Source organism: Pteropus medius, unplaced genomic scaffold (assembly GCF_902729225.1).
Source record: "Pteropus medius unplaced genomic scaffold, Ma_sr-lr_union100, whole genome shotgun sequence".
Taxonomy (NCBI): Eukaryota; Metazoa; Chordata; class Mammalia; order Chiroptera; family Pteropodidae; genus Pteropus; species Pteropus medius.
The window spans coordinates 864,721-875,433 of NW_024347790.1; the positions used below are offsets into that span (position 1 = coordinate 864,721).

The window sequence follows — 10,713 nt, forward strand, 5'->3', positions numbered from 1 at the left end:
ATCAGCATTTGCCCAATGACTTGTTTGTTACCTCTTTTCAAAAGTGAAGAGGGCAGGGAGAAATCCTAGGTTTTTACCCGATATCCTACTGCTTAGAAAAGTTCAGAGGTTGGCCTCTAGGAAACTAGTACCATGTATTCTAATGGAGTAAAATATTTGTCCTGCCTTTTTGACAAATCCCAAATCATAGTAATAATGCGCAGATATGTACATAAATAAAAGCATCCTTTTTATACCTTGTTACAGCTGATTTTTAAAAGGAAGATGTTATGCTTTAAAACTCATGAGTAACCAGTACGTTTGTATTTCACAGGCATGTTTCTTCTCCTGAGTACTGTACACCTTTCTAAATGTCAAGTTTAGCCAGTCATGATGACACGATTAGCTTTAAAAATTAAAGTGTGAGCTTAGGAACTTGCTAATTACACACCCTGATCTTTCATATGATATATGTGTATAGTTCCTGCTTTCAAAACAATTAAAGCTTTCTGCCTGGAGGCTCACAGGCATGGCTCTTCAGATGGCAGCTAGGAAGTCAGGCCTGCTTTGAGACAGAGGTTACACTCTCGCACCTTGAGCAGCCTGTAAAGGGTCCCTTTCTCAGTTGCATTAAAACTCTGCTTTGTGAGCCAGCCTTCTCTCAGTATTTAACGGTTGGCAAGTCAGTGATTAGTTGCCATGACTGATATTCTGTATGTGGGTATCGGGATGATGACTTCCTCCTAGCTAAGGTAGGACTGAAACCTAGAAATAAAATCACTGATACCTGAACAACCTGGCTTAGTTTACATACTACATAGGATATGATGAAAACACATTCCAAGACCTAGCATGTCTTTCTAAATAAGTTAGTCTTCAATCGTTTTCATTAATTATGAGAAATAGGGGTATAAATAGTCTAAATTTTATTCTGAAAAGTTTTAGGTGGTTTTTGGGGAGAGGGAACAGTAGATTTGTCATTCTTTCATTGTTTGCCAAGATTAATGTTACATAATATGTATTTTCTAAACAAACTTTAACTGACAGCCATTAAAGAGAGGGAAAGTATTTAGGAAGTGTGGCCCAGGAAAAACTGAGAGGTAGCAAGGGAAAGTCAGCCCAAGATGGAAAATTTGCCCTAGAAAATTAAGATAAGCTGTAATGTAGGTCAACATGCTGAGGATATACAAGTGGTGGGATAAGCTCTCCGTCAACCTTGAACCAAATGGCTCTTAACCCACTTACCTGCTTAGCTGGGAACAATGCCTGTGCACCAGTTAGGTTTGGAAATTTGTAACAGATACCAATATTGTTTGTTTTACTTTATCACCACTAAGTATTTTTAAAAAATCAGTTTTGCATTCACATAGTTTAAAAAATTGGTTGTTCTACCAGCTTCTTATGGAAAAATAGCAACTCCTTGACCACAGCCCCCTCCTGCTGCCCAGACAACCACTTCAACATACTTAGCTGTTTCTTTCGAAATTTACCTCCATATAGCAGGCTTAAATTGCTACTTAAAATCTCCCCCTATTTTACATATAATCTACTGACCTCCGACTACGAAAGGTGGAGATTTAACTGTCTTTCACCCCCATCATCGTCACCACAAACACATACCTCTGGCACTTCTTCCCCTCCCGACATTGATGACAGTACACTGAAATTTAGTTAGATCACTAGAATCAGTGTTTACATTATTATGTGCGTGTGCGTGCGCGCACACACACGTACACAGAGTTCTCAGTGAAGCTGTGCTCTATGCCTTGACCACTTTTCCTTTTTTATACTTTTTTTTTATGTCTATGCATAATTACCTTTTTAAAATTTGATAATTTACCCATACTCTTCTACAATGAGGAAATCTCTCAATTATACTCAAACATGTTAGTACTGTTCGGTAGTATTCTCTTCGTGAAGACTTTTCCCCTAGAGTCTGGCTTCCTTGCTTTCTGGGTCCTGCTGTATTGCAGACACCTTGGAATCTCCCTTTGCCCTCATCCTGTGGAATTCCCTCAGTTCACCTGTGTTGGATCACCTGTTCCCTGAATCCAGTACCTTTCTCACTCTTAAAATTTTTTTTTTTTTTCAAATAGAGCTTACCACATCTCCACTAATTTACTAAGAAAGACTACCTGGGGAGTATATTTTCTGAGATCTGTAGACCTGAAAATCTCTCTACACTTTATGGATAGTTTAGCTAGATATAAAATTCTGTACTGGATATAATTTTATCTCTGAACTTTGAAAGCATTACTTCACTGTATCCTAGCCCCGGATGTCACTGCTAAGATATCCATTGCTATTCTGATTTTTAATCTTCAGGAATGAAGTTTCTCATGAGCTTTGGTGTGAGCCCTATTTTTCATCCATTTGTTCTGGATACTCTTGGGCTCTTTCTGTAAACTCGTGTCCCTCAGTTCTGAAAAATGATCTTGAATTAATTTAGGGATAATCTCTTACCCTTGATTTTCTCTGTTCTCTCTTTCTAGCACTGTTTTTACTTTGAACTGGCTCTCCTGGACCCATCCTCCAATTTTCTTAACTCTGTTCCCCTTCTCTTTTTCTTTCTTTCTTTCTTTCTCTCTCTTTCTCTCTCTCTCCCTCTCTCTCTCTCTTCTCCTTTCTGATACATTTGATCAACTTTCATCTTCCTTTTTTTGGAGGGAGAGGGGGTTCTTTGAATGTTTTTTTTATAGTGTTACATTTTGTTATGTTATAGTGTTTACTGTGTCTCTAAGGATATTAATGATAGTTCTTTGGAAGTTCCTCCTCGCCTCTCCCCGCCAGCATACTCTAATTTCAGTGAATTGCTTTTTTTCTTTTTGGTTTACTTTTTTATGTTTAATTTTAAGGTTTTCCTCAAGTGTCTCGTTATCTTGGCTGCCTGATCAGATTTAAGAGGGGGAGTTAGAAGCTAACTGAAGTGCTGTGTGCATGTATAGGGAGATCTAGCTGAGATCCTCATGTCAGAAACTTTAAATCTTTTCCCTCCTGCTGGTCACATACGCCAGAGGAGACTCTTCCAGGCTCTTGTCTGGGAGAAGTTTTTCTAGATGCCCGGGTTATTGAGATGAGTAGGACAAGAAGACTGAGGGTCTCAGTATTCTATGTGTGAGCTCCCGTGTTTTCAGTAGGGAACTCAAGCCCTCAACTCTGATTAATGTCTCTGAATCCAAAAACCCTTGATTTTATGGTCTTATAGTCCTTCTTAAACATGCACTACCTCTATCCCCATATCCAGAGCTCCCTGTTGTCACTGACTCCTGAGCCTTTTGGGTCCTACAGTGTTGGCTCTCTCTAGTGTTAGCTTCAGATCCAGCTTTCTTGGGCTTCCAACTCAGTCCCCACTTATACCTATGCTTCCCAAATCTTCTTGCTATTCTCTCTCCCTTTCTCTTTGTTCTTGTAGGTGTATGGCTTTTTAAAAGTCATTTTAGTGAAGGTTGGGATGAGAGAAAAATCCCATGCATATGTACAATCTACTATCTTTAACCACAAGTCTCTGTTTCATTTGTATTAGGATGGCTTTCATGTGATTATGATTTAGCGGGAGAATATTGCTACATTTGTTTATCTTTATGGACTTGTAAATTTAAATGGGTCCAAAAAGAAAAAGTCTTTCCTTCTTCGCTGAATTCTAATAAAGGATACAACACTCATGTAACACACACGTATGCACATGTATACACACCCAAAAACACATTAAAAAAATATTTCTGAGTATTGTACTTACATGAAAAGAGGTAGTGTTTTTCAATGTCCAGGGTGAGATATCTCTTACTTCTGTATGCATTCATCTCTTAAATCTGTTCTAACCAATTTTAGGATGAACACTAAACTAAAGCTAATATAGTGAATGCAAAGAGTTTTTTTTATTAATTTTATGTCAGTATACTTTTTTTTAACTAAATTATTGGGGTGACATTGATCAACAAAATCCTATAAGCTCCAAGTGTACAATTCAACAATATGTCATATATATATATCATTGTGTGTTTACCGCCCATAGTTAGCTTTCTGTCACCACATATTTGACAAAGAGATTTTGAAAACCCCTGGTCCTTTATCCAAATTTTGAACAATGTTCTTTTAAGTGCTTCTGCAATTGTTATTCTTGAAGCCAAAGAGAAAGTAACTTTTCTATACCCCCTAATTTTTTAGAGTTTCATATTTTGAAAAGAAAGCCAACGATCGTTCTGAGATCGAGACGCAGACAGAGGGGAGCACAGAAAAAGAGACAGAAGAGGAGAAAGGCACAGAAACTGTGGGTACTAAGATTCTAAGACTGCTCTCACATCCCCAGCAGACATGAGTAGTGTAAAACCTGGAGTCAAGTCTTGTGACGTGTTACTGGCTTTAGAAATATAGAAATCACTTTCGCGTTGAATGTTTTCTTTTTCTCTCACATTTCCTTATCCTGATTTCAGTTTCATTCACTGTAAATTGTAGTGAGATGTATTCCTATCCTAGGCGATTGTAGGAAATCACTGCTCTCTCTCTTCTTGACTGATTTCCTCTCCTGAATTCCTGAGAAAGGAATGCTAAATGAGAAAGGAATGTTATCCACTTTATAATGAGATAATTTGAGGATATGGCTCAGAAACTTAAGAAGGAAAAGATCTTGGTTCTAGCCCACTACTGCTTCACATAAAATAGTTTGAATGAGAAAAACTCATGTTTATATAGTCACTATACCCTGGCAATTCACCTTCTGTCTTGGAGTCTGCAAATACAGTCTTAAACCTAGGGAAAGTAGATGAAGCCAGGAAGCTGTAAGAGCCACAGCAGCCTATGCGAAAGACATTTACATGAAATACTCACTTTAGCTAATTCATTTATTCATCAAATGTATATTGAATGCCTACTGTATGCCGAGTACTGGGCTAAGACCACTACTTTCTAGAGAATGGAGAACATTTAAAACTGAAATGAAGAGACGACCTGTGAGTAATAGTACCCAGTTAACTAAACTAATTTGACAGCCCATAATAGAGAAGTACGGAGACTTCTAAGACATCATAAAACTCAGTGACAAAAATTCTACAGCTGCTAGGAAAAAGGCAGTACAGTGAAAATAGCTGAGTAAACTATGAGTTTGAGTTGCTAACTGGATAAATTAGACTGTGCTTTGACATCACCGTGGACTCTTGAACCATAATCAGGATTAATTTTGATTCTGATTAAAATCATTACCACAAGTGCATCCAAATTGATCAGTTAATGCTCTTTGAGGAAACAGACTTGTGTCCAAAACACTTCTTTTCATACAGGATATGGGAGCATTCATTGTCAAAAGTTTAATCAATTCACCAGTCTTAACTGGACATTCTTTCCTCAAAAAGAGGTTAATTTAATCTCTGATGTGAATCCATATGCATGTTTGGGATTTCCTTTGTGACAGGTTGGAAGTGAAGTGGAAGCCTTGAACTTGCAGGTGACAACCCTGTTTAAGGAGCTTCAGGAGGCTCATACAAAACTCAGTGAAGCTGAGCTAATGAAGAAAAGACTTCAAGAAAAGTAAGAATGAAAGACAAATTCTATCTTCCTTTGAAAATTGTACATTTTTACAAAATATATTACTATATAAAAACATAGTTTTGTTACTGTGTTACTAAAAGAAAAATAGAGACCTAATTAAAATAGGAATTCAGAAAACACTGATGTTCAGGTTAATGTACAGGTTAACATATCAACACAAAATACTTGTAGTAACATGGGGACTGGGGCCCTGGGACTCTGATTCTGCTGTTTGGGGGGCATTTATTAAGCCTCCTAGCCTATATGAGGGCCTATCAAAAGCGGTGAGACAGATTTCCTGTGACTTACATGAGCTGACGACATCATTGTGAACAAACATAAAAGGAAGCTGTAAAGAGGGAGAACTTGAGTGAGACTTATTTAGAAAAAATTTTTCATTTTCAGTCAATTATGAAGGCTAATACGTAAGTTGAGAATTTTGCATTTGCTGGTTTCTCTTGATGTAAAAAGTTACCCAAAATTTAGGAAAGCTAAGTTGATGTTCTTTTGGCTTAGTTGGCAAACATATTTCCAGCACAACATGCAAGTGTATGTTTCCTTGGAGTTGCATTTTCCGAGGCCATACAGAATTATGGTAACATGGTACAGCATGGCAGCCAAAGCTCAGGATTTTGGACAGACAGACCTAGGTTGAAACATGGATCTACAGCTTATTGGTGGTATTACCTCGGGCAAGTTATTTATTTAAGCTGTGAGCCTCGATTTTATCATTTGTAAAGTGCGTGTCATAATTCCCATGTCATAATGTCATGTTAAGTGAGATCATGTTTACCATGCTTGGCATCAATGCCTTGCTGATAACTATCATTGGTTCTTATTTGCTATTATTATTTTGAAATTCTTTTTCTGCTCTTTAAGAGGACTTAGGGCACTTCCTTTTCCCCCATTGAATCTTTCCAGAAGTCATATTCTTTGTGCTTAACAGAACCCTTTTAAAAATATAAAAGCCATAGATCACTATATGAGAGGCATCTCCATCCATTGACTACTTTGGTTTGTGCCTAAATAACAAAAACATATTTTCATGACTACTTAAAACAATTATTCCAAGTGGGCAGTAGCTTGTGTGATCTTAGATCTTTTTTATGTTAGGCATAAGGGTTCAGAAATACTACTTCCTTCTAGTAAAGAAGCAAGGAGGATAAAATATTGTATTTTGCACTGTTAAATCCTTGAAAAATGCAATCTTAAAATTCTTTGTATTGGCTACATAATCTTGGGATTTGTTTAAAAGCCACACTGAGAAATGAAGGAGTGTTGTTTATCCTCATGAAATTTTTATCTTTCTTAGATGTCAGGCCCTTGAAAGGAAAAATTCTGCAACCCCATCAGAGGTGAATGAAAAGCAAGAGCTTGTTTATAATAACAAAAAGTTAGAGCTACAAGTGGAAAGCATGCGATCAGAAATCAAAATGGAGCAAGCAAATACAGAACGTGAAAAGTGAGTATGCCACGTGATTGAATGGCTGCTTGCTAAAAGAGAGAGCTCTTTTTCAGAGATCAGAATTCAGATTTGAGACTAAATTGAAATTTTTTCTCTTTTATTTATTTGAAAGAGTACTAGGAGACTTTTCTGAGGAGACAAATTTTCAGTTTTATTATAACAATATTAAAATTATTTGTAACCTTAATTTTTTGGAAAAAATCTCTTCTATGAGAGTAAGAAAATGCTTGCAAGTGGTGGGACGCGAAAGGTAGAGAGCTTTTGCTACTTGATTATTCAGAAGAAGATTGGGAAGCAAGACTACGTTTCTATGATTTTTTTCCCCTAAAATTTTGTTTTTCAATTTCTTTTTAAATAGGTCCAAATTAGCCACTCTACAGCTGACACACAACAGTCTTCTTCAAGAGTACAGTAATATACTGAAAACAGTTGAAGAACTAAAAAGGAAAGAGGTACTCATAGAAAAAAATTAGTTTTACAGTCTAGTAAAGAACAGAAACTATACAACATTTTATACATAAAGTAGTTGCATTAATCCTTTAACTAAGTCTGGTTTCAGAGGTTGTTTCTCAGCTTATAACTGATTTCCTGTATCTAAGTGCTTATAACTTCCAATGTTCCACGTATGTACAGACATACCTTAAAGATATCATGGGTTCAGTTCCAGAGCACCACAATAAAGTGAGTCACATGAATTTTTTGGTTTCCCAGTGCACATAAAAGTTATGTTTACACTATACTGTAGCCTATTAAGTGTGCTACCACATTGCCTAAAAAAAACAATGTACATAGCTTAATTAAAAAATACTACTAAAAAATGCTAGCCATCATCCTAGCCTACAGTGAATTATAATCTTTTTGCTGGTGGAGGGTCTGCTTTCAATTTATAAAAATCACAGTATCTGTGAAGAGCAATAAAGAGAGTACAGTAAAAAGAGGTATGCCTCTATTGTGTTTTGTGTACAAAGGTGGTATTCATGTCAGGGCATAAGCTTTTGGAATTTCTCACGGTGGGTGGGTTTATAAGAGAGCTGGGCATATTGAGACTGCTGGCTGAGGCTTAGGGTCCATCTGCTGCATGGAACAATTACAAGGCTAGCTTACCTGCTGCCATTGAGCTTGAGACCCTGGACTTATCAGGCTACAATTTAAATTAGTAATAATGTCCACCATTATTGGCATAATTCTAACACCATGGGTAAATATGTGAGGTGACAGAGGTGTTAATTAACCAGATGAGAAGAATCCTTTCACGATACATACATATATCAAACATCACATTTTATACTTTAAGTATCTTATAGTTTTGTCAATTTTACCTTAATAAATCTGGAGTCAATAAATAAAAATAATGGAAGCTTTGTGTTAGAAGGGGGTCTTTGAGTTGATATCCTTATAAAAATACTTTTTGTTTTTTACTTATCCTTTTACAGAATATTGTTCCTCTCTAGGGTCTGGTATATTTTTAACTTAAATATGTTTCTTTTGTACTGATGTCACAAAGTAAGAGTAACATGAGTGGAAAAATAGCAACATTAGCAAGTTACAAACCTCACTGAGATCAGAGTTTGTTATTATTTCCTTTATGTTAGTGTTCTTTTGATATTGTCTTAAATTAGGGAATTATTATTTTCAAGCCGTAAGTTAAATAAATACAATCTTTTGAGTAAGTTATCATAGTTATCATTGCTAATTAACAGTACATTTAGAGCCAGTCATTAAAAAATATAAACCATCTAGTATCTTACTAAAATAGGTTGAGTTATTTCAAAACCATTTCTGGAATAATCTTGTCTTTTTCAGTCAGAAAAAGTGGATAAGGTAGTGCTGCACGAACTGCATGAGAAGCTGGAACTGGCAGAGAAGGCGCTGGCCTCCAAGCAGCTTCAGATGGATGAGATGAAGCAGACCATCGCCAAGCAGGAAGAGGACCTGGAGACCATAACAGTTCTTAGGGCACAGGCAAGCTCCCTTCTGAAACATGGGCTGAGCGGGGCCAACCTTGTTCGTTCTTAAGTGGGAAAGCGATGGTGTTTGAAATATGGTTTTTGATTTTATATTATTTCTAACAACATGTTTTTAAAATCCTTTTTATTGAAGCATATCATATGTGGAGATTATTCCTAGATACTTTATGTTTTGATGATGCTATTATAAGTAGCATTTTTTAAAAACTTCACTTTCTGAGGGTTGTTGTTATACAGAAATACAATTGGTTTTCCTATATTGAGTTCGTAAATACTAAATTTGCTCAACTCACATTTTAATTCTAATAATACTTCTGAATTTTTTTGGACTTTGTACATTAATCATATCATTTGAATAATGACAGGGTTCCCTCCCCCCTTTCCAGTTATTTCTACTTTTTCTTGCCTTATTGCAACTGGCTGGGATCCCAGTACAATGTTATGTAACTATGGAAATGGCAAGCAGTCTTGCCTTGCTCCCAGTCTCAGAGGCTGTGCTTTCGACCTTTCACTATTAAGTGTCTGACGTTTGCTACAGGCTTTTTGTAGATATCACTTATAGGTTTACAAAATTTCCTTCTATCCTTGTTGCCAGAAATTTTAATTTTGAGTAGATGCTGAATTTTATTTAAGAAATGTTTTTTCTTCATATGATGATATAATTAGATAATTTTCTACTTTTTTCTTTCACTTACTAATATCATAAATCACACTGATTTTTTAAATATTGAACACTTTGCATTTCTTGAATTATCCTCTGTATATATTGCCAAATTTGGTTTGCTCATATTTTTATCTATATTCTTGAGTAAGACTGACCTAGAATTTTCCTTTTGCTAATGTCCTTGTCAAGTTTTGATATCAGGGTTATGCTGGCCTCATAAAAACAAGTTAAGGCACATTTCTTCTTTTATTTTTCTCTGGGAGAACTTGTATACAGTTGACTAGTGTTTGGAGTACTTGGAGGAGAGTTTATGAGTGAGAATACATCCTGCCTGAGATGTAAAACCACAAAAAGAGGAGAAAATCTTTTTCTTTTTAAATAATTAGAGATCTCAGAGGTGGGTTTAGTATGATTAGGAACTAAAATATTTTTATTTTTGAATTATACAAATAATACTATTCATTATGAAATAGAATTTTTAAACTATACAAAATGTATAAAGTAGAAAGTGGAAATCCACCTCTTCCCAATTCCATATCGGTGAGAGTATAGTATAGTAAGTCTCTTCTGTTTTCATTTTGTTTATTTGTTTGCTTAATTAAAAATGGGATTACACTATACCTTTTGTACTACAACATTTTTACTCATGCTGTATCTCATATTTCATTATTGCAGCCACAGGTTATTTTTTTAATGGTTGCATAATGTTCCAAAGTATGCATTACCATGGTAGATCTAACCAGCCCTTTATTGCTAGACATGTAGGCTGTAACGATAATTTTGCTACCAACAATGTTGAACTGAACACCCTTGTATATGTATCTTCGTGTACTTACAGAACAGTTGGGTCACCGGGTTTGCCTGTTTTTAAGTTAAATACATATTACCAAGTTATCTTCCAAAAATGCACAACCAAAATTATTCTCTCACCAAAAGCAGATGAGAGTTCCTGTTTCTCCACATCCTTGCACCAATCTTTTAAATGTTTCCCAATCCGATAAACAGATTATTTTTAAAAAAAACAATGTCAATGGTTTATTGTTCCCTATACACATACTCATTACCAGCTGCCAAAAGTGGCTGACCCAATGAAACCTGGAAGTGGTTGACTGAGCTTA

At 35.9% G+C, this 10,713-nt stretch overlaps 1 protein-coding gene and 1 long non-coding RNA gene across 4 annotated transcripts in view; one reads left to right on the forward strand and one right to left on the reverse strand.

Annotated features, from left to right (window-relative positions):
• LOC120614606 (uncharacterized) overlaps positions 1-10,713 on the reverse strand; it is a 59,841-nt gene that overhangs the window by 37,131 nt on the left and 11,997 nt on the right. The window lies entirely within an intron of this gene.
• Positions 1-10,713, forward strand: part of OPTN (optineurin) — a 35,635-nt gene that overhangs the window by 17,666 nt on the left and 7,256 nt on the right. For all 3 annotated transcript variants that reach the window (XM_039877395.1, XM_039877394.1, XM_039877396.1), the window contains exons 7-11: positions 4,144-4,246; positions 5,384-5,499; positions 6,812-6,961; positions 7,323-7,416; positions 8,768-8,926. In XM_039877395.1, coding sequence (XP_039733329.1) covers positions 4,144-4,246; positions 5,384-5,499; positions 6,812-6,961; positions 7,323-7,416; positions 8,768-8,926 — 622 coding nt within the window. The remainder of the gene's footprint in view (positions 1-4,143; positions 4,247-5,383; positions 5,500-6,811; positions 6,962-7,322; positions 7,417-8,767; positions 8,927-10,713) is intronic.